The sequence below is a fragment of the Triturus cristatus genome, chromosome 6 (genome assembly GCF_964204655.1).
Source record: "Triturus cristatus chromosome 6, aTriCri1.1, whole genome shotgun sequence".
NCBI lineage: Eukaryota > Metazoa > Chordata > Amphibia > Caudata > Salamandridae > Triturus > Triturus cristatus.
Window position 1 is genome coordinate 758,537,711 of NC_140589.1, and position 27,592 is coordinate 758,565,302.

A 27,592-nucleotide genomic window follows, 5' to 3' on the forward strand; every position below is an offset into this window, starting at 1 on the left:
CCACACCTCTTCCAACTTCGTTTCTCTTCTCTTCGTCGGGGACTAGATGGCGACCTGCTATCGCAAGAATGCCGATTTCAACATCCCAGTCCACCAGCCTAATCAGTACCGCAAATTGATGGAAAGTGTAGTTCAATTCAAAGTACTCTCCTTTGAGGAACTATGCTGTTTACTAAATGCCTTGCTGCAATAGCAGTACTACTTCGACGCAGTGACATTCATGCATATCTGAAAGAAACACGTTAGTTAGATTCCTCACCTTAGAATATCCCCAGGCGTCAGACTGGATCCAGAAGATGTTTCGTCAGCAATACCCCTTGCGCGTCGCTAGGCGTCGTCTGCGGCTCCGCGTCCATCGTCGGCGTCGTGCGCCGGAATGACGTCGTCGGAGTACTTAGACGTCGCCCTCGCGCGCTGACGTCCGTTATTCTTTTTTCCGCGCCAGTAAGCGCAGATCCGGGAGAGCTACCCCTTTAGTCAATTTTTGACGAACTTTTTTGACTCTTTTTGGTCAATTCTCGACTCTGGTGCCGGTAGGATGCCTGGTTTCAAGGCCTGCGACGACTGTCACCGACTGATGTCGGTGACCGATCATCACCGCCGGTGCCTGTACTGCTCCTCGACCACGACGCGGCGTCGTGCTCCGACTGTATGGCCCTGACCTCGAAAGCTAGGCGGGAGCGGTCCCGCAAGGTTCTCGTGCTTCGCCACTCGGCTCCGCGTCGCTCTCGATCCCGGTCCAGGAGGAGGTCCACGGATCGGTCGCAGAGCCGCACTCGACATTGTCACTCATCTGGCTCGAAGTCTTCGGGTAAGTTGAGGCACTCCAAGAAGTCCAAGAAGCGACACCGCTCTTCGGACTCCCCTCACCGGTCGCGCGACTCGGCCGAGGGTCCGGGTGGTTCCACCTCCGCGGCTCCGCAGGAGCCGCGCAAGTACCCATACCCGACGGTCCCTGGGACTGACGCGACGCCGGCGGAGGTCAGTGCCATGAGGAACCTGGCCCCGCCGTCGACGCCCGCTGGCGCGCCTTAGGGGCCCCGCGGACTCGACTGGGCGACCTCGCATGCCGGCGGCTCCGGCCCCGGCACCGTTGGAGGCTCCGACGCAGTTGGAGGCTCCGGCCCCGACGCCACAGGTCCCCGAGGGCCCCAAGCCGGGGCCCCCCGTCGACGCCGGTCGACCTCGTTACGCCTCCGGCGCCGACACCGATACCACCCCCGACACCGGCTCCGGTCGACGTCGATCCCCGGTTCAGCCCCTGTCCGGTCCCGACACTGATGCGGCGCCGCCCGACGCCGCATCCGACGCCGCTAGAGACACACACTGTCTATCGACCGGCTCCGATCATTCCTCCTGTTTACCAGGAATCGGATGACGGGGGCGACTGGGAGGGGTCTGATGACCCTATGGCCCTTCAGAGCCAACTTGCTCAGGACTGAGCAGATGAACTGGGGGAGACCAGTGGGTTGGATACCTCACCAGACACTGGATTCATCTCTCCTCCGACTGTGGCTTCGGAGGAGGGTGCAGCCTTTTCTGTGGTGCTGCGCAAGGCGACCGAAGCCCTTGGGCTCGAGCTGCCTGCCGTGGCTGTGAGGACTAACATCCTCACTGAGGTGCTTCAGTCTGCCGCATGCTCCACTGAGCCTCTGCTGCCATTCAATGAGGCCCTCACTGACGTTCTGCAGGGCACCTGGTCCAAGCCCTCCACAGTCCCTCCTGTGGATAGGAACATTGCCAGGCGCCACCGCCCTGCTCCGGGCGACCCCAGTTTTCTGTCCCAACACCCCACCCCGAGAGTCTGGTTATCCAGGCCTCTACCTCCCAATCCTCCTTCCCGTCCGCTCCTCCGGACCGGGATTCCAAGAGACTGGAACAGTTTGGTAAGAAGCTGTTCTGTTCGCTCAGTTTGGGCCTGCGGTCTTTGAACACCGCCTGTCTCTTGGACCGTTATTCCCACTCTCTGTGGGATGCGGTGGAGGACGTGCTGCCACTGTGCCCGGAGGAGGCCCGGGCTCGGCTTTCCTCGGCCCTGGCCGATGGGAGAGATGCAGCGCGCCATGCAATCCAATGTGGGCTTGACACTACGGACTCGCTGGGTAGGGAGAGTTCTACCACGGTGGCGCTTCGACGTCACGCCTGGCTGCGGTCCACGTCCTTTTCAGGGGATGTCCAGAGCACCCTCATGGACATGCCTTTTGATGGCGCTCGCCTTTTTGGTGACAAAGCGGACAGTGCGCTGGCTAGCTTCAAGGACTCACGGGCTACGGCCACGTCCTTGGGCCTCTCGGCCCCACGGCCACAAACTTCCGCTTTTCGCTCCTTTCGTGGCCAAGGAAGGGGCTCCTCCTCACGTCCGCCTAGCCACCGGCCGCAGAACCAACCTGCACGCGGTCGCGGACGTGGTTTCCGCCGAGGAGGTACTGGAGGACGACGCGGTCAGTCCACATCCACCCCGGCAGCATCCGCCTCAAAGCCTTCCTAGTCCGAGCTTTCAGGCCCATTCCACGCCAGTGGGCGGCAGAGTTTGCCATCACCTGCTCCACTGGCGGTCCATCACATCGGACAGGTGGGTGCTGCAAATCGTCCGAAGGGGCTAATCCCTCCCCTTCGAGACGACCCCTCCAGCCATGCCACCGCAGCACCACCGTATCTCGGGGGGATCATTTGAATCTTCTCCACGAGGAAGTTTCGGCCCTCTTGGCCAAGGGGGCCGTCGAGCGCGTTCCGAGCCCAGAAGTAGGTCGTGGTTGTTATTCCCACTACTTTCTGGTTCCCAAGAAGGCCAAAGGGGGCCTACGCCCTATCTTGGACCTCCGGAACGTCAATGCCTTCCTCCGGAAGGAACAGTTCAAAATGTTAACTTTGGCTCAGGTTCTAGCTGCCCTCGACCCTGGAGACTGGATGGTAGCGTTGGACTTGCAGGACGCATATTTCCACATCCCCGTCCTGCCGGCCCACCGGCGTTACCTGCGGTTCACGGTGGGTCAGGAGCACTTTCAGTTTACCGTGCTCCCCTTCGGCCTTACCAGTGCCCCTCGGGTGTTCACGAAAGTGATGGCGGTGGTCGCAGCTCATCTGCGCAGATCAGGGGTTCCAGTCTTCCCCTATCTCGACGACTGGTTGTTGAAGGCGGGCTCGCCCCAGACAGTCGTCTCCCACCTCCAGACTACGGCGGATCTCCTGCATTTGCTGGGGTTTTCCATCAATGTGCCGAAGTCACACCTGAGTCCCTCTCAGAAGCTCCTTTTCATTGGAGCGGTTCTCGATTCGGCGCAGTTCCGGGTTCATCCACCGGAACAGCGGGTCCGGGATATACAGGCCCTGATTCCCATCTTTCGGCCTCTATCCTGGGTTTCGGTCAGGCTAGTGTTGCGGCTTCTGGGGCTGATGGCCTCCTGCATCCTACTAGTGCATCACGCCAGGCGGCACATGCGGGCTCTGCAGTGGGACCTGAAGTTTCAGTGGGCCCCGCATCACGGCAACCTGTCCGACCATGTCTTGATCTCGGAGGGCACTGCACAGCAGTTGCAGTGGTGGCTCACGGACCGCGATTGGGTCGCGGGCAAGAGCCTCTCCCTACCCCTTCCGGAGCATGTCGTAGTGACGGATGCGTCCCTCCTGGGATGGGGTGGCCATATGGGAGAGGCGGAGATCAGAGGCCTCTGGTCTCCGGCGGAGTCTCGCCTTCACATCAACTTGTTGGAGCTGAGAGCGATCCGACTTGCACTGAAAGCCTTCCTTCCCTCTGTCCGAGGAAGTGTCGTGCAGGTGTTCATGGACAACACCACCGCCATGTGGTATTGCAACAAACAGGGCGGGGTGGGGTCGTGGACCCTTTGTCAGGAGGCTCTGCGCCTCTGGACATGGCTGGAACACCAGGGCATCACCCTGGTGGTTCAACATCTGGCGGGTTCTCTGAACGCCAGAGCAGACAAACTCAGCCGCCGGTGCATGATGGATCACGAATGGCGTCTGAACTCCGAGGTGGTGCAAGGTCTCTTTCAGCAGTGGGGAGAGCCTTGGTTATATCTATTCGCCACCGACGAGAACGCGCAATGTCAGCAGTTCTGCGCGTTGGAATTTCCAAGGCGGCACTCGCTCGGCGACGCTTTTCGTCGCAAGTGGAGTTGCGGTCTGTTGTACGCCTTTCCGCCTATACCACTTCTTCAGCACTCTGGGCAGAAGATCAAGCGCGACCGGGCCCAAGTCATCTTGGTGGCTCCGGATTGGGCACGAAGGTACTGGTATCCCGAGCTACTCAGTATGTTGACCAATCCTCCGATACGTCTGCCCCTTCGGGAGGATCTTCTGTCGCAGCAGCAGGGGACGGTCCTCCACCCGAACCTGTCCAGCCTCCACCTCCATGCGTGGAGATGGAGCGGCGGCAGTTGATGCCATTTGACTTGCCTCCTGAAGTCTGTGATATCATTCTGGCAGCTAGGCGTCCCTCCACAAAGACGGTATACGCCTGCCGGTGGAACAAATTTGTGGCATGGTGCACAGCAAAGGCTGTGGATCCCCTTTCCGCCCCTCTTTCTTCTTTCTTTGGCCCGGCAGGGCTCTGCCCTGGGCACCTTGAAAGGTTATCTTGCTGCTCTCTCTGCCTTCTTACGGCTTCCAGATCAGCCCTCTCTTTTCAAGTCCCCTGTAGTGTCACGCTTTCTTAAAGGCATTACTCACACGTTCCCTCCTGTCCCTTTCGTAATGCCTCAGTGGGACTTGAATCTTGTCTTGACATTCCTGATGTGCGCTCCCTTTGAGCCTCTTCATAATTGTCTTCTTCGTCTTCTAACTCTTAAGACTGCTTTCCTGGTCGCCATCACCTCGGCTAGACGGGTGAGTGAGCTCCAGGCTCTATCGTCCAAGCCTCCTTTTCTATCTGTTCATCCGGACAAGGTTGTCCTTCGGCCTCGTCCTTCCTTTCTACCGAAAGTGGTGACCCCCCTTTCATCTTGGGCAATCTGTCACCTTGCCCACCTTCTTTCCGCCTCCGCATCCTTCCAAAGAGGAAGAGCGGCTCCACCGTCTGGACCCAAAACGTGCGCTCTCCTTTTATTTGGACCGCACTAAACAGTTCCGGGTGGACGACCAGCTTTTCGTTGGCTACGTGGGTGCAAAGAAGGGAAAAGCTGTACACAAACTGACCATCTCCCGGTGGGTCGTTTTGTGTATAAAAATCTGTTATTCCTTGGCAAAAAAGGAACCGCCTGTTGGGCTGCGCGCCCATTCTACTCGGGCCACAGCGGCTACTACTGCTTTGGGACGGGGGGTCCCTTTGCAGGACATCTGTCAGGCGGCAACGTGGGCTTCGCTGCACACGTTTGCCAGGCATTATTGCCTGGACAGCCAAGTCCGGAGGGATGGCTTCTTTGGCCGTTCTGTCCTCCAGGACTTTCTGGTGTGATCTTGGTTCGCAGACCCACCACCGGGGTTGGTATTGCTTGGGTATCTATTCTAAGGTGAGGAATCTAACTAACGTGTTTCTTTCAGATGAACAAGTTACTTACCTTCGGTAGCGATGTATCTGTAAGAAACATTAGTTAGATTCCTCACCTACCCACCCATCCTCCCCGTTCTGCGAACTGACATCTAGGGTTAAGGCTATCCCTTTCAGGGCCCTAGAATTTTTTGGCACCAGTGTCGGTATCTTGCATGGCTCTGCGTTCCTGGCGCGGAAGGCTATGTACAAGAACTGACGTCAGCGCGCGAGGGCGGCGTCTAAGTACTCCGTCATTCCGGCGTACGACGCCGACGACGGACGCGGAGCCGCAGACGACGCCTAGCGACGCGCAAGGGGTATTGCTGACGAAAAATCTTCCGTATCCAGTCTGACGCCTGGGGATATTCTAAGGTGAGGAATCTAACTAACTAATGTTTCTTACAGATACATCGTTACCGAAGGTAAGTAACTTGTTCTTCAATACCTAGAAGATTATTTGGTAAAGAGTAACAGCCAAATGGAATGCCTCGCTCTCACCCAACCACCAATCTCACTCCTCCACACATTGAGATCCAAAGACCATACCGAAAATCTCATCTTTGCTTCTAGTAGACGCAAGCCTTCTTGAGTGTCACACTCATTACTGTGACTTGCAGAGCCTAACCTGGCAATTAATGTGATGGTGTTTCAAAGTCTGTTTTCCTTGCAAATGTGCCCTCTGAGTGTGCCCTCTGAGTGTGCCTTTCAACACACTGGTCACAAGCAACTAGTCAGTGGGAAGGTCTAGTGTTCGTGGGGCCCAGTATTCTGAACAAACTGCAGTGCTCTTAACAACAAAAACGTGTTCCTGGGCAAGAAGTTGCTCAACATGCCGCAACAAGTGACAATGCAAAGATATGTATTGCCGACTCCAGTGGGTCTAGTCTGACCGCTTTGATGCATTGCATGGCTATTTATACAGTTAACGGTTGATATGCACAAGTAATTTGTTGTTCCCGGAATTGCTTGACTGACTGCCCCATACTTGTTGCAATCTGATTTAGGTAGCTCTGTAACAACACTTGCTTAATTCTCTTTGACTACAATCCAACTTAGCTTGGTTGCAGACAATGTGGACTAACTGTACTTCACTTAAACTCAAAAAGATTTTAAAAGCGAAAGTGACCATCAACATAGACACCTCCCTTCTGTGGTGAGTAGCATACATGGGCCAGCTCCCTATCCAGGGCCAATGATCTAAGCAGCAATATTACTTGCACATTAGTGTACTAGAGCTGACATCATAATCCTTGCGTACTACTTACAAACAATTGTGGGGTGCACTCGCTGCAGTAGTCCATGCTAGTTGAGTCAATTTGGCACTAGGCCATACACTCTAGTTCGCCCTCCTAGCAGAACCACTCCTTGGAGTGGACATTGACTTTGCAGATTGCACCAATGCACCAACAAACACATGAATGGAAATACATTTTATGTGCTTTAATAGCTCCAAAAGGATGGTGGGAGAAGGGAGGGGGGGGGGGGGGCGGGCAGTGGTCGAATTGTTTACCCCATGAGAACTCAGAATACCAAAGCTTCACCTCCAGGAACCTGCAATCCATGGGCAATGTTCTAAGAATCAGCTGGTCAGGGATATTTGCGTTATGCTTGCCCCCTACTGCTCATACCATATGTAGTCAAGATGTGGATAGCACAAATGAGATTAATAGCTTGACTATGTCAACAGCCTATTCCTTGGTGCACCTGCATTCATCATACACAAAGCTTCTTCTCTGCTAAACCCAAGCGAACACATGACTCCAGTCCTGCAACCGCTCAACTGGATGTCTATAGTTAGAACAGCAATGTTCAAGGCACACTACATTGTCCATATAGCCTCTCAAAAAAAGGACCATGTTTGGGACAGAAAAGTCCCTCGCGTGGTGATGGACGTTCACCCCTGCCAGAGTGCCCCAACTTTAATGTCTGGATCCCGATGCTGGATCAGGAGTGTGTGCCATTTCATAGTTCTGTCTCATGGATTGCTGTCTTTTTTGACCGGGAGGGGCACCCAAAGCCCTACCCTCAAAATGGTGAAAGGCTACTGCCTTTACCAGGAGTTAAGTAGCACAAGCCTTTTGGTTGCAGCATATTGTGTAGTGATCAGTAGAAGTAAACCGTTCCCTTTTCCCTGTGTCACTGGAGTGAGGCCTACAGGGTCACTCATTTAAATTTCTTCTGCTGTGTGCTTTACTCCCCTTTGGCCTAATTCAGGTGTGGTGTGAAGTGCAACACAGTTTGTGTGTGGTACACGTGCTTGGGTGTCTGTGTTAACATCGGGGATAATGCAGTGCATGTATATTATATGCATGTGCTTGGTGCATGTGTGCCTGTGAATGAAACAATATATGAAGGATGTAATGCTGTGCTTTGTGTGCATGCTATATAAATGTGCTAGGTGTATTTGTGCCTGTGAAGAGCACAACACATGGAATACTCTGGGTTTCATTTTGGGAGACCTACTGAGTGGAGGAACATGAGGGGAGGAGGTAGGGGAATCCCCAGGCAGATTTGTGTATTGCTGCATTCATGTAAGCTGGGCGGGACAACATGGAGGCAGAGACAGACAAGCTCTTCAGTACACTTCAAAGGGTGCTGTTTGGTTCAGAGAGGTCACTGAGAAGAGGCCTCTGCACATCTCAGGAAGGAGATGGGGTTGATGAGAGAATGATAAAAAGGGCTGAGGCCCTTGGATAACCTTTTGCTTCACATCACTGTGTCTAACATTCAGGTGTGAACCACTGGTCTCCCCCATGGCCTGTGTTAGGCTATCGGATTTGTCACTCCTCCAGTGACAGCCCTCCTTTCTGGGGGAAGGGCAGGGCAGAGGAGAGACATTATAGAATTAAGTACTTGAATATATAACAGATATGGCCCACAATAATGCCGAAACCATAATACGCAGCGGTCCGCAACAAATTATAATGTATACCTCTTAAATTCACATAAGACATATCTGGTATGAGGTTTGTCCATCACCAGCACTGTACAGCCAAAAAAGAATCTTCACCAAATGAACAGGCATGGAATTACTGAAGAGATCTCTCACACATTGCTGGAGGACTTGAATAGTCCTTTCACTGCAGCTCTCAAATACCTATAAATGTTGATCCCTATAAATGTTGATCCCTTTACATCTCACAAAGAAAATCAGATATTGGATGATGACAAAAATGCTTATCCAAACAGATCTCCCCACTTCTGTCTTCCACCAAACATGCCTACTCAGGAATACAATACACAAATTCTCAGTTTCGACAAACCAGTGCAGTAACCAGCTCAGCAGACTACATCATGAAATGCCATGAAGGGGCCTGCGGAGCTGTTCTAAGCTGCCGGCATGCTGAAAACCGTAAAACGGCTTGGGTCTCATTTTATCATCCAACACCCTACTACACGCTGCGGTTCATAAGATAACTGCACCTCAGTGGTCATCAAACATGGGAACACTTGCTACATATATTTTTAAAAAAGACTACATTCTTCCAACCACACATCATACACGGTGTTACTCATGTTGGCAAGCGCTTCAGCACCCACATAGCGACAGTAAGCACTAGAAGTACTGCAGTGCAATAAGCCCGAGAACCATGGTACTTGTATTACTCCTGTAAATGTCCATCCGTCGTCATGAAGAGCTACAACTACTTCCAGATCTCCTCATGCAGTATCCGGGTCAGCTGCTCCACCTCAATATTAGGGCACTCACTGAATCTTAGTTTGGCTATCTACAGCTTTCTGAAGACAGCATGCAAATTCATAAAGAAGTCAAAGCCACAACAAGTGCGTTTTCACCATTGTCATAAACCATGGCATCTAAAAGCGTCTTGCAAAGACTAAGACTTCACTGGTTACATGTGGCACCTAACAGAAATTCAGAATTGGTCTACTTCTCCATAATGTTACACCTAGCCACTTAGATGCAAAACAGGATACACCAGTCCATCTTCTAAATCACCCTTCTAAAAGCCTTACGGATTGCATCAAGAGGGTTATTGTACCTCACAATTCCAGTCCCTTCATGGGACCTTTTATTGTCCTTACTTGACTTATGGGGCCTCCATTTGAGCTACTTCTGTCCACTGCAGTTCATTACTTGGAAAATGACCTTTCTCATTGCCATCCTTTCCTGCCAAAGGGTAAGTGAACTGCAAGTTTTGACAGGTTAGCAGCCGTTTATCCAGGTGCGCAAAGATCAGGTAGCCCTTAGGACACATCTTTCTTTTCAGACCAGTTGTCTCAACTTTCCACGTCAAGCTAGTGATTTACCCTCTTTTTTTCTCTAACACAGTCTATTGTAGAAGGCGCTTTACACACTTTAGTTGTAAGCCCTTATGTACTAGGTTGACCATTCTAAATGCTTTAAGGAAACCAAACTGCACTTTATTGCTTTTGGCCATTCTCATTTTGGAAATCCGTTCTCTAAAGTGAGCCTTGCCTGATGGATTAGCAAATGCATTCAAGTTTGTTATTCTTTACTTTACCTTGTTGTTCCAAAGCCAACCGCCCCTACAGCCTAGGGTACTTTCAGGTTCGAGGCATGTGGGCTGCTGAATTCATATCTGTGCATAGATCGCCGCCTAGTGTTGGGTCCGGATGATTGCACATTGTTCTGGAAGAGTCTTTGAAGTATCACAAGATAGGTGGCTCCTCCCCTGGACTACAGTGCGCATGGGCATCCTCTCCATCCTCAGATTGTTTTTTTCCGCCATTGGGTTCGGATGTGCTTATCTTAGCTCAAGTTAGGAAAACTTTATTTAAGGCAAAAAGCCTTTAGATATCGTCGGTATCGTTTGCGTTCAGTATCAATAGATTATTATACTTGTTTTCGAACTTATTCACCTTTATCGGATCGAGTTTCGGTCCGAACATCGATTGACGTTCGAAGATGGAATCGAGGACTCCCTTCAAAAGATGCCCTCTATGTCACGCAAAATATCCACACGTCGATGTCCATCCGGTGTGTAACAAATGTTTATCACCGGATCATGATGAGACCAAATGTATGGCCTGCGCCCGGTTCCGGTCGAAGAAGACCCTTCGGAATCGACGAGCGGCTCGATTGGAGGCCAAGAAATCGGCACCTAACCCGGTTAACATATTCAGTACCGAGGACGAAGAAGGCGAGAGCGTCGAAGAGGTAGACCACTCCGACGACGTTGTAGAGCAGGATGTTCAAGACCAATCGGACCCTGCTTCAGAGCATTACTCCCAATATGACGAAGATGAGGAGATCTTCAGGGAAGAAGACGTCGTCGACGTAGGAGACGACGAGGAGGCCCTTGGGGCCGAGGAAGATAGCTCAGGCGAGGAGCTAGGCCAATCCGTCGATGCGGAGGCCGAGGGAGATAGTCTTGATAAGGCTCAGGTCGAGGGATCGCCTGCGGGCCTTACCCAAGATCGGTCGGATCGTTCTACAGCCCCGCATAAAGGCCCAGCTTTGAACATTTCAAAAGAGCCAGAAATATCAAAAAAGACTGGAGTCGATTCCGTGAAATCGAAACCAATACCTGCACCGGTCAAATCGAAACCGAAAGTGCAACTGGTTCAGGTCGGATCGAAGGCATCGAAACCTTCCAATCCGTCGACACTAAAGAAGGACATCGGAGCCGACAAACCAAGGAAGGACTTCGGTACCGAGAAACCAAAAAAGGACTTCGGCACCGAGAAACAAAAGAAGGCCCTCGGTCCCGAGAAGCCGCAGAGGCCTATGGCACCGAAGGTTGGGGCACCAAAGACCAAGGTCAAGGTGGTTGATCCGACTACATCAACACCGAGGAGTGCTGAGCAGATCGAAGCCCCGAAGACAGGAAAGAAACCGGAGACCGCGTCGAGGCCTGTCTCCAAAGAGCCTGTCGGATCGAAAGCACCGCCGACATTCACGTTGCAACTGGTATCGAAGTCCCTAAAGCGCATCAGGGAACGGGACACTCTCGAACCGAAAACGGGTCCCGAACCAAAGAAGGTCGCCAAGGCTCACTCGGCGCCCGCACCGATCAAGTTTGGATTGCCACCACCGGGGACACCTAAGATGTTCGAACTTAGGAAGAGTATCGAACAACCACAAACAGTGTCGACAGGAAGGACAGATGTCGAAGACTCACAGGACCACTTTATCGACGTAGAGACTGGTAGACTGTTCCGCAAGCGGAAAATTGTCCCAGAAAAGACTTTGGAATCATACAAAATTCCCCTGAAAAATAAAATAGCGTCAGGTTCGACACCAGTGCTTGTGGAGCCTTACCAAACATATCATCAGGAACCACAATCCTTTTCTCCCGCACACTCTGAGGCGGATGCAGGAGAGGGCTATAATGAGGATACCACTTATCCTGGGGATATTGACCCTGATGAACAACAGCAAGACCAGGATCAAGCATGGGGAGACCCTAATGACCCAGGAGACCCACAAAATGCTCCTGACACTCATATTTATAATATAAAAACATCTCCCACTGAAGATACTGCTGCTTTTAACGCCCTCATTGAAAGAGCGGCGGCCAATCACGGAGTGGAACTTCATTCTGACTCGGTGGAAGAGGATTTCTTGGTGGACACGTTCTCAACATCAGAAAGAACAGTCAAGACTCTACCAATGCTAAAAGGGGTTATTAAACATGCTAAGGACATCTTTAAGGAGACAACCAGAGCACGGGTATTGAACCCAAGAATAGAAAAAAAATACAAACCAGCACCAGGGGACCCAATGTACATTAAGGGTCAATTGCCGTTGGACTCGATGGTAGTTTCTAATGCTCGCAAAAGAGCTAACTCGTAAACTACCGGTGATGCTCCTCCTCCAGACAAGGAGTCCAAAGTGCTAGAAACATCTGGAAAAAGGATAGCAGCACAAGCAGCAAACATCTGGCGCATTGCCAACACTCAGGCACTCCTGGCCAGATACGACAGGTCACACTACGATACCCTAGAAGCACTAATAGAACACCTACCAGATGACTACAAAGATGGAGCGGAGCTCCTCATCATAGAGGGAAAACTCATTACAAATGCGTCCATCAAATGCGCACTAGATGCAGCTGACACTGCAGCTAGGGCAATCAACACTAGTGTGATGTTAAGGAGGCACGCATGGTTGAATATCAGGTTTCAAACCTGAAATTCAAACTAATATCTTGAATCAACCAGTCAACCCAGACTTTTTATTTGGCCCCGAGGTTGATACTACACTAGAAAAGATTAAAAAGGACACTGAAACTGCAAAATCTATGGGGGCTCTACAGTCGCAGCAGTTTCGGAGTGGCTCCTTTCGTCGCCCCGGGAATAGAGGAGCAGCTAGAGGTCAGGGGTCCCAGCAGCAGTACAATAAAGGAGGTAACCAGAGTACCTATAATAAGACCAATAGGGGTGGATATCGTGGATCCAGCACCAAAGGCAGAGGATGAGGAAACAACAACACCAGGTCCTCCGCCAATAACAAACAGTGACGTCTTGTCACAGCCCCCCGACCACATAACACCAGTCGGGGGGAGACTCCAACAGTTCTTGACAGTCTGGAGATCCATCACCACAGTTAAATCAATGAGGACATTGTTCCATGTTGGCGGTGAAACAAAAATAGCGATCACCTGCTCAACACAAGTAGAAAGAGAAGAGAAAGTGTAGAGGGAGGGAGGGAGGTAGAAGGGAGATGAAAAGAGGCAGAGAGAAATTTCCCCAGTCTCAAGGATCCAATCCCGAAGGGGAGGACTCAATGTAGCCTCTAGTTAGCCCTCACACACCCCGAAGGATGTCTTGCTTCATCATTGGGCTTGTTGTTGCTACTCGTCGGGCCGGCGCTGCAATGCCCGACGGTCCCCCGAAGGGTCTCTTTATCGGAGGTCTTTTAAAGAGAAAAGCCGTAAGGTGAATGCGGGTATGTGGGCAAAAAAACAATAACCCTCCTCCCCGGCGCCTGTGGCGGCTGCAGCACTCAGACTTACTGTATAGCATGGTCATCACTTACTGTATCTACTCCATCACTGCCACAATGGCGAAAAACAATCTGAGGATGGAGAGGATGCCCATGCGCACTGTAGTCCAGGGGAGGAGCCACCTATCTCGTGATACTTCAAAGACTCTTCCAGGACAACAATGTGCAATCATCCGGACCCAACACTAGGCGGCGATCTATGCACAGATATGAATGTCAGCAGCCCTACATGCCAAGAACAGATGCATACTGGTAAGTAGCATATTCGCTCCTCATAAAGGGACCAATATGGCTTTCCTAGGCAACCTCCCACTTGCAGACTTCTTAACTGTCATTGTGTACTAGCCATATGTTCAGTTAGCATTACTTCGTGGACATTCATGCCTGACAAGAAGTTCACCCTGGACAAACTGCACTTTAAACATTGCTCCAAACGTCTACCCGCAGAACCTCGCATGGCTTCACTTTAGGGACATGGATACTGCTTTATAGTTGATGCATAGGATGTGATTTACAGCAGCACAAGCTGCAAAATGAAAATGTTGCTTACCTGTAGCAGTCAGTTTGCATCTTGTAGAATCACATGTGCCATACCAACTTCCCAGATGCAAGCACACGGTATGACATTTTACAATTGCAATTTTCCTAAATTCAGTTTTCTCTACACTATCAATAACTTTTCTGCTTCTCATCTATGCACCTACTTATCTGTCGGGTAAAAAACTCAATCTAAGGTGGAGTCTGTGTCCTGGTGTATTGTGAGTTTTGGTGAAGGTATTTCCGTGAAGCATCATGGTTCACCTTAAAACTGAAACTTCTTCGAAGAAAAACAACCTGCAATGTCTGAGCCCAGCACTTGATAGGTTTGTGCACAGCAGGCCGATCTACAGTACTACAAACCAGTTGTTGCTTGTAAGCGACTTTTTCCTTGCTGTACCATGCAACTTTCACTTGCTGCTCAAGAAGAAGATAAGGAGGCAAGACTTTATTGAAGGGCTTAGTATGACATCCAGGAAGGCTACATTTTGACTTGAAAGAGGTAATCTCTCAATGATACCTCTGTGATATCTCCTCAAACCTTACCTTGATTGTGACTGGTCAGATACTACAGTAGTGAACTCATAGAGGACACTTAAACATTGTTTTCTGAGAGTAATGTTATGCCTATTCGAACCACTCAAAAGTATCCCAAAGCCTCAGATATCTGTAACAGCAGTAGACTGTTCTTTGCTTAAAGGTACAATTTTTAGTTTCCCTTTAACGGTGAAGGCTACAATATGAGCGTGCCAGTCTATTTTGACAACCCAATCATTTGACTGTTTGTTTTTTTTCCTTAAGTAATGACCTTGTCTGGTCATTCATACGTTTTTGAGAATCGTTATGGATAATAAGTAGTAACTCAACCTTCACACCATCTGAAAATCCAGTATTAGTGTAGATGGTTCCTACAGTTTTAGCATCTGGGAGGATTGAACATTTCCAGTTACAAACACTCACTCGGTTATCTAATTTCATAATGGAATTAGTTTTTGGTAGGTGGCCTTTCTTAAGTAATAAAAAATACCAATGAGACCTTTCTTGGAGGACTGGTTAAGTAACCAATATTTTGTAACAAAGGTCTGTTAACTCTTCACAATAGATCCAGTCACATTCACAAAATAGGTATCCCTCGAACGAAAAAACGCATTTTATTATTCGCTGCAGTGGATGCCAACTTATGCGGGGATCAACACTAACACGCGTTAGGCCTATGCTTATCCATCAGAGTACTAAGGTGGTCTTTTAAAGCATGTTGCAATAGAAAGGACGACAATAAAACATCCATTCATCTGCCCCACCAAACATTTTATTTCCACATTTCTTTGAGAGGTGGTGGAGCATCTGCTGGCTCTGCTGTTGGAAACATCTCTGGCATCCTACCCATCAAGAAGCTGCCAGGGTAAATTCTTCTGGAAGGCTCTCCTATCTATGGTAGGCATTATTTTATTTTTTGGGTTTCAGAAGTGTATTTCTGGTGTTTGTGAATTAGTTCATTTTTAGTAATTGGACATTTCAATGGAAAATACCCAATTTTGTAAATCAAAAGCCAAACCACAAGCCAAGTTTCATTTATCGTAACAGTAGGTGGACTTTTTGTGAGTTGCAAGTTCATGGCCTGACCAAAGCAACTGAAGGTGTAATGTGGAATAGACAGTCCTAGAATAGGTAACATTAGATCCCAAATCAATTTAGACCAGTCAGCCTTAGGGTGGTCTTCCCCCAAATGTTTTTGGCATATTTAATATACTTGTTACTCCCTATTAAAGTGGTACCACATGTGCCCAAGGGCCTGTAAAATAAGTGCTACAAGTGTGTCTGCTGCACTTATTATGCCACGCACCCAAGTAGCCCTAGAAGCGTGCCTCAAGCTTGCCATTGCATTTCGACCTGGCAAAATAAACCTTTTACCAGGCCTAAACCTTTTTTTTTTTTTTTAACCCGTTCCATACTTCGGACGAGCAGGAGCCGTCAGACACAGAAGTGCTCATGTGCAACTGATGGCTCCTGCACATCCGATGCCATGGCACAGGGAATTCCTCTGGTGTGGGCACCAGAAGGACTCCGTTACCACACCTCCCCCCTCCCACCTCGGGAGCTGGGGAAGAGCTTCCTCCGCTCCCAAAACTGTATTTTTGGTTTTCATGAAATGACGATCAGCGCGCATGTTGCGCTGATGTAATTTCATAGAAACTGAAATGAGCTGATACTCATTTCTGGTTCGCTTTCTACGTGCTCATGGGTCTGTTTCAGCCCCTTGAGCACGTAGAAAGTCAGGAGAGGTATCATTGGAAAGGGGAAAATCTCCCCTTTCCAATGGTACCCCTCCCCAGTGGATCCCTGCTTAAGGATCCGGGGGGGAGCGGCCCCTTGGGCAAATGTCTTTGCTCCCCCCCCCCCCCCCCCCTCAAAATAATTGGGCACAATCAGTCTTTCTTCCCTCCCCTGGGGGGCAGTAGCCCCCAATCCAATCTGCCCCCCCCCCCCAAGCCTTTCCTGCATCCCTTTGAGGCAGTTGGGGACAATAGTCCCTAATCTGCCCACGTGGGGCAGAAAGCCTACTATGCTCCAGAGATTTTTTTAGTTTTTTTTATACGTAGGGGGTGGGGCTGCCGAGAATGGCCATGCTAATGCCCCTACCGACCAAAGAAGGCAGATCGGAGAAATAGCCCCCTATCTGCCCCCCCCCCCCCCCCGGGGGGGGGGGGGGGGCACAAAACCTACTAGGCACCAAGTATATGTTTATGGGCATGCCAGTGAGAAGCTCCATAGGCAAGGGTCGCTCCTTTTTTTTTAATTTTTTTATTTTGGGCGCACAGTTTGCCTGTTTCAGTGATATTTTTATTCTCATCTGCATACAAACGGTGGCAGAAAACCTCTATAAACCAGGGAGAATTTGTGTGTGTAAACTGGAGTTTGGCTGGCTGTCTGCGTGTACTGACCTTTGGCTGGAGTTTGGCTGACGGTCCGTGTTGACCGGCACTTGGCTAGTGCTGTGGGTGGATTTCCGCTTTGATGGTGTGTAGATTGGTACTTGCCTGGCGTGCGTGGAGTGGTGCATGCCTGGCAGTGTACCTGGACTGAGGCTTTGCTGTCTGTTTGAATGGATGGTTCTTGGCTGCAGGTCCGGACTGGCCATAGCAGGCACCAGACGTTTACCCGGTGGGCAGTAGAGGTGGGGCGGTTTTCTGGCTGTGTAGGTGGTTTTGTCACAGGGAGCCGATATCCCCAGCGTCAGGGCCGGTTAAGCAGCTATCTGCCAGGGCTGGCTGCTGTTGCCAGTCCGGCCCTGCTTGGCTGGAAGTGTGCGGGGATGGCTCTTGGCTGGCATAGTGATTGGGTGGAGCTTGGCTGGCATAGTGCATGGCTATTGCTTGACTGACTGTGCATTGATAGCATTTGGCTGGCGGTGTGTGTGGATGGCGCTTGGCTGGCGGTGTGCCTGGATGGTGCTTGGCTGGTGGTGTGTGGATGGTGATGTGCGTGTACGGTGGTGTGCGTGTACTGACTCTTGGCTGGCGGTGTGGTTTGCATGGATCCCCAGAATTTTCTTAGCCAGAATCCCTCGCAAATCTCAAATTTACTGATAGTCACGTTTTCCTCAATTTTCTGTGTCGGTAAGTTGTAGGAACACCACATGGGCACAAATTTCCTACTACCCAGCATTTCCCTTGGTCACCCGAGAAAAATGATACCTCACTTGTATGGGTGTTCAAAGTAGCGTCAGCCTTGCCCTTTCGGACCCGCTTTGGGCGCCCTCATTCTCTTCACGTTTTTGGCCCTTCCATGTCAGTCACTTGGCCCATCCACACAAATAACATATGATTTTTATCTGGAGACTGAGGGGTGATAAATTTGTGTCAGCCCAGTGATCCCACAACATTCGCACACAGAAATTTGAGAACATTTTTTTTTTCAGCTGAATTTGAGGTTTGCAGGGGATTCTGGGTAGGAAAAAGTTGGGGGATCTTCTCAAGCCATACCTCTCAACTCCACAGGGTGTCTAGTTTTCAGATGTAATGTGTTGGTAGGTTTTCTTAGATGCCCGCCTAGCCATGGTCCAAAAACCCAGGTTCCCCCCCTATGCAAAACTAGGTCTTTTTCTAATGGGTAATTTTGATGACTCTTCAATACATTTTGGGCCCCTGCCTGTCTCTGGTACCTGGCCCACCCACGCGAGTGACGTATTCTTTTTATCAGGAGACCTGGGTGAACGCTGGGTGATAAGAAATGTGTGTCCGCTCGGTGATCCCAAAACTTGCCTTCGCAGAATTGTGAGAAAAATTTGATGTCTTTAAATTGAATTTCAGGTTTGCAGGGAATTCGGGGTAGGAAAACGTTTGGGGTTCCACGCAAACCATACCTCGCAGGACTCTCCCAGGTGTCTAGTTTTCAGAAATGTGTGGGTTTACTGGTTTCCCAAGATGGCCGCCAAGTCCTCGGCCAGGAACCCAGGTGACCCCCCCCCCCACCCCCGCCTTGCAAAACCAGGTTGTTTTGTGATGGGCAATTTTGATGTCTCCTCAATAAGTTTTTGGCCCTTGGCCTGCGCACGGGAGTGAAGTACCATTTTTATGGGGAGAGCTGGGGGAATGCTGGGTGGCCCAGTGATTCCACAACTTTCCCACACAGATATTTGAGAAAAATGTGTTTTGTTTGAGCTAAATTTGAAGTTTGCAGGGGATTCTGGGTAGGAAATCGTTGGGGGGGTCACGCTAGCCATACCTTGCTGGACTCCCCCGGGTGTCTAGTTTTCAGTAATTGATGGGCTTGGTAGCTTCCCAAAATGGCCGCCAAGGCTGGGGCCAAAAACACAGGTGACGACCCCCTCCCCTTTGCAAAACCAGGTTGTTTTGTGTGTGATGGGTAATTTGGAGGTCTCCTCAATACGTTTTGGGCCCTTGCCGGTCACGGGTACTTGGCCCACCCACGCGAGTGAGGTAACATTTTTATCGGAAGACTTTGGGAAATGCGAGGTTGGTGGAATTTTGTGGATCCATGCAGATTCCAGGACTTTCAATCACAGAAATGTGAGGAATTGTTTTTGTTTTTTTTGTTTGTTTTTACAAAGTTTGACGTTGGCAAGGGATTGTGGGTAACAGAATCTGGTGAGAGCCACTCAAGACACCCCATCCTGGATTCCTCTGGGTGTCTAGTTTTCAAAAATGTATAGGTTTGCTAGTTTTCCCGAAGTGCCGGCTGAGCTAGGGTAAAAATCCACAGCTAGGCACTGTGCAAAAAAAGGGCCTGTTTTCACTGTAAAAATATGGTGTGTCCAAGTAGCATTTTTCAGCTGTTTCCTGTTGCGGGCACTAGGGCCTACCCACATAAGTGAGGTACCATTTTTATCAGGAGAATTGGGGGAACTCAAAATTGTAGACCATCTGTTATTACCTATTTACTTTCTATACATTTCTGCCTTTCTAATGTAAGACAATGTGAAAAAAGTAGTCACTTTGAAAAATGCCCTACAATTCAAAGGCTAGTATGGGTAACCACAATTTCGGAGATGTGCAAATAGCTACTGTTTATAAACTTTATATTTTCTTCCCATTTCAGAAATACATAGGTGTCTTTGATACCTATTTTTCACTCTTTATATTTTACCAAATTAATTGCTATATGCTCGATACACAATGAAAAAGCACTGCAAGACGCTGCTCAGTTATTGGCTCTGGGTTCCTCTGGTTCTTGGTGAACCTACCAGACCTATATATCCCCACAAGCAGAAGGGTCCAGTGGATGTAACAGTGTATTGCTTTCAAACATCTGTCATACTTAGAAGAAGTTACAGGTAAAAACGTTGGCAAATGGCTGTTTTTCAACTCATTTTCAATTTTTCTACCTTGAAGGGTCTACATAAATGACCCCTTACTGAAATCAGAATTTTGTCTACTTTTCAGAAATGTATAGCTTTCCGGGATCCATTATTGCTTTCACACCCATTTCTTCCACGAACTGGAAGGAGGTTGAAAGCACATAAAGTAGCAAAAATAGGATATGTCCCAGTAAAATGCCAAAACTTTGTAAAAAAAAAAAAATGGTTTCTGACAAAAGTCTGCTTGTCTCGGAAAGCTGTGAAGATGATTATTTCAACACCACAAACCCTTTGTTGATACTATTTACAGGGGAAAACCCAGACGCTTTCTTTGCAGCACTTTTTCCCCATTTTCCCCCCAAAACAAAATGTTACTGTATTTTGGCTAATTTCTGGGTCCCCTACAGGGGAATCCACAAACCCTGGGTACCTTTAAAATCCCCATGATGGACGAAAAGGGTGCAAATTTGGCGTGGATACCTTATGTGGACAAAAAGTTACAGGGGCCTAAGCGCACACTACCCCAAAAAGCCAAAAAACGGCTTAGCACAAGGGGGGAGGCCTAGCAGTGAAAGGGCTAATGCATATGTCAACCCTAGGGTAGTCCCTATACAGCCCAAAGGGTAGGGTACGGGGTATTTAAATAGTTGGACATGTACTTTTAAGTTTTGCATGTCCTGGTAGTGAAAAACTCCTATATTTGTTTTTCACTACTGTGAGGTCTACCTCTCTCCTAGGATAATATTGGGTTGCCTTATTACATTTAATAAGTGCTAACTTTTAAATGGGTACAGGTAAACAATTAATGTTTGGTGTCTGAGAAATTGTAATTAAAAATCTTCTTAAATGATGGAGTTGGATCTTCAGTTACAGTTTTGAAAGTGACACTTTTAGAAAGCTGCCATCTTCCTGTCCTATTTGATGCCTGCAGTCTGTTCCTGGATCACATGGCTATGTATAGTTGACAGTTGGGCTTTTATTCCTCCCAGACAGGCACACAATAGAGTGATTAGGGGTGTCTGGATGGGCCGTCAACTGGCAGGAAAGGGGCGGGGCAGAGCTGAGCACAGCTCCACATAAGTTGAATAGGCTGTGCCCTGCCTTCACACAAATGACTTGTCACCAATGTTTTGTTCATGCAGCCAGCTTTGACCCAGGACAAGGGAGGCTGAAAACTTCAAGGCCTTCATAGGGAATTCTCTCAACTTCTGCTTCAAAGAAGGCACCAGATATAAATTTTGAACGCTCAGTCCCAACACTTTAGTATACTCTTGGATCTTTGGATACTTTAGGAGGACTGCTTTGCTGCCAGAAGGACTGTTACTCAGCTAGTCTGCTGTATTGCTTTCTGAGAAGGGCCCTGCCCCCTTTATCCCAGGATTAAGGACCAGGCAGTTGGCCTCCTGTTTTGATCTAAAGGGACATATAACAAGCTTAAGAGGCCAGCTGCAACTGACCTGCTGCTCGACCTGCCTAAGCCCTGATGGTCTCTGCTGGAGTGATTTCCTAATCCCAAAGTGGTGCCCCTCGGGTCCTGGACCCTTGCTGTGGCCTCAGTTGAGCTCTCTTGAAGCTTTGGGCTCATTGCGATAGGGCTAGTTCACGTCAAGATCTTGCTGCCCGCCAACGCGAAGCTCTGGTGAATCAGACTCTGCTCCACAGCGACCGCCAAAGACTCCCAGCAGTGTGAGATCTGCACCTGTAACTACAGCGAAAGCATGCGATGACCGCCAACGTAAACCTCCATCACGACTGCCCAGGACGCCTGACAGAATCTTCATTCTACAGCCACGACTGTGTGCGACACTTGGTCTGCTCTTCACGCTACATCGACCATCTGTAACGCTTGCTCTGCTTCTTGTGGCCCCTTCCACCATGGACGGAACTCTTTGCACTGGACTTAGAAGGAACTAACCTTGTGCCTGTATATGATCTGCGCTCCATTGCTGTCAGCCTGAACTTGTGACTTTCACCCGGTCTCACATGACTAGATAATCGTGAGCGGAGCATTGTGCTTTTAGTTGCTTTATTTACCTGTAACGTCTGGTTCTACTGATCAGGTGTTTGTCATTTTAGTGTCATTCTATATATAAAATGTATCTGTGATTGTCATTTTAGTGTCATTCTCTATATAAAAAATGTATCTGTGATTGTCATTTTAGTGTCATTCTATATATAAAATATTTTTGTTTTTCTACATTGGTGAGGGGATTTCTTCTGTTATGTTTTTAAGCCAAAAGGTTGCTTGTTTATAAATAGGATTTGGAGTAGGTAGATGTTTGTTTTCACAATCATTGCTGAAAGATTTGTGCAACTTCCATGCCCACTTTACATTTGAAAACTGTCACTTAATATACATTATTTTTGTAAAAATCACTAATACGGATTGATAACTTATTTAAAATATGTATTTTGCAAAATTGCCTTCAACTTGTTCAGTCCTCAGTCTTTTTTCTCCTCCTTTTAAGATGCAGTGCTTTTGATTCGAAATATGATGAATTTAGGGGATATTTTAACGCTTTTAGGTCTGGCTGCTGAAGCTGTAAGTATATAGGTCTTTTGTAATTAGTTTAAAAAAGAAGAAAAAAACGGAGACCAAAGAGTGCATTTTGGGTCAGCCCCTTTTAGCCTTTGGCTTTATCAAGGCCTGCCATTACTTGTTTGATCAATGTCATGGCAGTGGCAATTTTATGGATGATTTTGTCTGTTTGCATTAGGCTTTGGTGATCAGGCATCAAGTAGTCATTTCGATAGAATACAGATGCAACATGCCATGACTTTGTAGTTGAGAGCCATTTTATTTTGTTTAATGTGTTTGTGTTGCCTACTCTAAGTTTTAATTGCATGTGCCAGGAATTTTTTGTTTAGGTAGTGGTTGCTGTTTAAATGGTATAGCCGGTGTAAAAATTGTGCTTTACACTCTACACTTTGACCATCCCAATGAGACGCGTTTACTGAAACAGACAGAGCATCACATAAAGTGGATGAAATGTTTGCATGCCTCGGGTTTTTACTAACCAAAGCACAACTCATCAGGGGAGGCGCAGGAGGGCAGTGTGGTATCTGCGGAAAGCTACATTGTGTTCCAGAAGTATGGCTACTGCTGAATAAATTATTCCTGCAGATTCCTCAATTTATGACCGAGTCCCAAAGCAATGCCCTTTTGGACGGTCAGTGTCCCCCGTCAGGATGAACCTTAATGGTCCAACCATTAATAATAATTAATGGCCAATAGTTTAGCGGACATTAATAGTTTGTTGTGGCTATCAAGTGTGAGGGTGGTGTTTCTGCCCTTTGCGCCTTGCCCAATGTCAGGGACTATTCCCTTATATTTATATGGAGGGGAGAATACTGCTATTCAATATTGCCCAAGCATGAGGGTGGGGAGATATTTATCACCCCATCTTGCCAATGGGAGACCGGTCTTTGGTAGTTAGTAGCCAATCTATTGTGAAGGGTATTTGTTCTACCCCCCTTTACTCCTCCTCGTACATGCCCAAGGAAATCTACTATTTTCTACCCTCCGACCGTGAGCTGGCAGGGCGGTATTTTGTATAACACTCCACCTGAAGGGACTGGCCGCCTGATGGGCTAATATCCGGCCATAAAAAAAAGTACCAGATTGAAATTCCTTTGGTTCAAAATTATACATGGAATGGAACAGATTAAATGCACGTCTCAAAAGGCAGATATTGTATGTGTATGATTGTCATCCTACCATCCACACTGTTCTAGAAAATAAACATATTTGCTCTTAAAATGTTTGATAATGGCAAAAATATTCAGTCCGATATATTGGAAAGTACATCTGGGCCAAAAATGGAGGTGGGACTAACTGAATTGGCTAACCTTGTGGATAAAATAAAGTATTGCATTATAGAAGAGATAAAACTTGCAACAGTTATGCAAATAACAGAAAATATTGTTGATTTTACTCTTTTCTATCTGGTACCTCACTGTGCATCTCAGAATTCTTTCTAATTGTCTCATGATGCAATGTTGTAACAAGTATTAGGAGATTGAATTAAGCATACTTGTTGTATCCTGCCAATATATAGATATATCATTAAATATCCATATATTATTTTTTTTAATTTTAAATAGAACTCTTCTTCCATTAGAGGAAGAGGTGCACAAACTGACCAAATCACCATTTATTCAAGGATGCAAGTGTTTAGTTTCCCTGAAAGAAAAACGCCGTTAAATAACGTGCAGGGCTGGAAAACAGAAACCGCCAACTCTGTACTTTTTCACAACACTGTCACTTGTTTAGTCATTCACATTATTCTTAAGTAATTTTTGTGACAGGCTAGGTGTTTGTACTATTTCAATATATCCTTTCTTTTGTCTTATTCTAGGTACTTGTACCTACTGTTTTCGGATGACGACCTTCTTCCATTGGAGCATTGGATCTTTAACACAGAGGCACATCCTTTACCAGTAATCTACAAAAACAGCAAGATGAAAGAGCAGTCCAAATGAAAAAAACTATTTTCAATGATGATTCACTGCATTCCTTTCAGATTTATTTTCCAGTATCTGACCACATGATTCAGTTTTATGCCAGTCCGTAGTTATTCTTAATTTGTAGACCAACTGTTTTGCAGTCTATTACATTTAATCTCTAAATATTTTTGAATGACATAAATTATTTTCATATGACTTGACTTTTCTGTTATTTCATCTCGCCATCTGAGCCACATTTATTTAGAAATTTGACTTTTTAATACTTTTTTAGGCTGCTGTGCCTCCTTTGCCAAATTGTTTAGCTGGGCGGCACATTATTAAGCCCCTTATTGTTTTTTGTCAGACTGCAAAAAAATCCTTCTCCTCCATGAGGAGATGTCTGCTTTAAGCTGTAATATTTTGCCATGTTGCAAAAAGCCATAATAAATTTAGTATAAAGATTTTCTTTACTTTACAGTGTGATGTTATGCTGGTTTGTCGGTAGCTCATCAGAGACAAACTGTACAACTGTGACAGCCTTTTTGTATGCGGGTTTATCCATCTTCCTTAAATGTCTCAAAGATTAATTAACCATGAAGGAAGCATAGGAATACTTCTTTATTGAACTACATCCATTTAATGTATTCATTTGGTTTCTAGTAGCATTACACTTTCAAAATTAATATATTTCAAGAGTGAAACCTAATTTGGAAAAAACTAATTTTGTGCAAAGTTTGTATTGTATGTGCTGATGGGTTGTAGTTCCTTCCCTTCCAAGAATAGCCAAGTTCAACAGACAATCTGAAGTGCGCAAATATAATGTAATTGTTTAGTATTGTTAAAGAACTGTATAATATTGAAAAGGGAATTCTGTATGTCTTTACAAACCATGCTGAACTTATTATAATAGTCTAAAACATTTTTAGACTTCTGGGTAGGTGTGAGACACGTCGGGTATTTGATAAATTTATTTTTGTATTTCACTTTTTTTCTTTTGTTTTTTTAGGGTTTGATTGTCGACTTGTTTGACATTTTTAATTAAATCCTTACAGCATCGCCTCTGGCTACGTAATGTTGACTGGGCCAAAATTAACAGTCAGAGACCAAATTTAGTCAGTTTTCCATAGTATATTTGTCTTTAACTCTAATTTAAGTTGGTCGAGTGCTGCTTAATCAGTTTAATTGTAATGAAGGTAATACCGCCAGGCCTGACAAACTGGACTTCTAAGATGTTCAAGTGCCTAGGGCCTTTCCTTCAATTGTAGAACATCACGTAGCAGGGTCTCAAATTTTATAGTACTAGGAGACCTGAATCTTCATTTCAATAATCCCTCAGATACCACTGCCACAGAATTAACTAAAGATCTTGCGGCATGTGAACTGAATTTGATAGTCTCACACCCTACCCACTCTAAAGGGAACCTTTTAGACCCCATATTTTCCAATATTGTGGACTTAACATCAGCTGAGCCTTATCCCACCCCCTGGACAGATCATATGGTCATCCCCTTCATATGGAATACGCCCACACCCGGTCCAACAGAACCGTCCAGAAAAACTCTGAGTAGGCGGTGGACGAAATTAAAAATGAACGAATGGGCAGAGGCACTGAATATAAGCGAGCCTCAGGTTAATCAGGACATTGACAGGGCTAATGTGGACTTTAACCAATGGATTGAATCATCATTGGATAGGGTGCTCCCTAAAACAAACATCTCTAAAAAGAAAGCCTCCACTAAACAACCTTGGTTCACTTCTGAGCTAAGGCTCCTAAAACAAGAATGTAAACGGTTAGAGAGACAGTGGAGAAAACACTTTGTGGAAGAGAAAAAAACTAAATACAAACTCTCTCTAAAAAAATATAAATCTGCTCTTAACGTGGCCAAATCCATCTTTTATGCAGAAAAAATAGAGATCTCAGCCAATGCCCCAAGAGAGATGTTCAAGATAGCTAAATCCCTGTTAAAAGCCCCCGACCCGCCATCCTCATTACTCTGCACGGAGGAGGCTGATGCTCACTGCATCAATCTGGCGAATTTCTTTGCTGAAAAAATTCAAAAGATCCTTCTGTTCCTCCCCCCTCTACCTCCTGAAGAACCTATCCTCCCTTTGCCAGATGATACAGATATTACTCTGCCTTGCCTCCCTTCCTTTTCCCCCCTCAGTACTGAATTGTTGCCCACGCTTTTCAACTCTGTAAAAAGCGGCTCCCCGCTAGATCCTGCCCCTATGAATATTTTAAAGTTAGCCTTATCCAACATCAGTACATACATTATCCATCTAGTTAACACCTCACTGGAATTAGGAAGGGTACCCCAAGACTGGAAACTGGCAATGGTTAAGGCCCTGTTAAAAAAGCCTCATCTCGACCCCCAGGACTTCTCCAATTATCGTCCCATTTCCCTGCTCCCCGGCATCAGTAAACTCGCAGAGAAATGGGTAAATAAACAACTAGCATCCTTTCTGGAGACCCATAACCTGCTCCACCCAACTCAAACTGGGTTTCGGAAAGGACAGGGCACGGAGACGGCACTGCTGAGGGTGGTAGAGGACTCCAGGAGGATTCTGGACGCAGGTGGCAGCGCGGCCATTATCCTCCTGGACCTCAGTGCCGCCTTCGACACGGTGAACCACCGTGTCCTCCTGTCTCGTCTTAAAAAACTGGGCGTCAAAGACAGGGCACTCATGTGGTTGGAGTCCTTTCTTGGTGACAGATCCTTTAAGGTCTTTACAGAAAATAGCTGCTCTCCAGCAATGCCATTACAGTGTGGGGTGCCACAGGGCTCCTCCCTTAGCCCCACACTGTTTAATGTTTATATGGCGCCCCTGGCAGAAGTAGTTGCCCCTTTTGGGATCCAACTGGTAAGCTATGCTGACGACACCCAGCTAGTTGTTTCTCTCAATCAGTTGGAATCCTCCCCCTCCAGGCTCTGTCATTGCCTGGAAGCAGTAGCAAACTGGATGGACCTGTCCCATCTGAAATTGAATGGAGGTAAAACGGAGCTGATGCTTCTAGGAAAACGAGCCACATTTGACAACTCGATATATTGGCCCTCCTGTATGGGTCCAGGACCCACTCCAAAGACCGAGATAAAGAGTCTCGGCTTTTGGTTGGATGCCGAGTTGTCATTTAAGACCCAGGCAAGGAAAACAGTAGCCACTTGCTTCGGACTGCTGAAAACAATCCGGAAAATCCTTCCTCAGTTACCCGAGGCAGCAAAGGAAACCATTGTCCGGTCCCTTGTTATATCCAGGTTGGATTATGGGAATGCGCTCTATCTTGGAGCCCCCGTGTCGGTTATACGACAACTTCAGGTTGTCCAGAATTCCGCAGCACGGCTACTCACGGGCACCAGCCATCGTACCTCAGCCAGGC

General features: G+C 47.5%; 1 protein-coding gene across 1 annotated transcript in view; it reads left to right on the forward strand.

Annotated features, from left to right (window-relative positions):
• Window positions 1–24,686, forward strand: part of MAN1A1 (mannosidase alpha class 1A member 1) — a 466,871-nt gene extending 442,185 nt beyond the window's left edge. The window contains exon 12 of the mRNA XM_085611277.1: window positions 24,129–24,686. Within this exon, the coding sequence (XP_085467403.1) occupies window positions 24,129–24,252 (124 nt within the window). The 3' untranslated portion in view covers window positions 24,253–24,686. The remainder of the gene's footprint in view (window positions 1–24,128) is intronic.
• The last annotated feature ends 2,906 nt before the right edge of the window (window positions 24,687–27,592 follow it).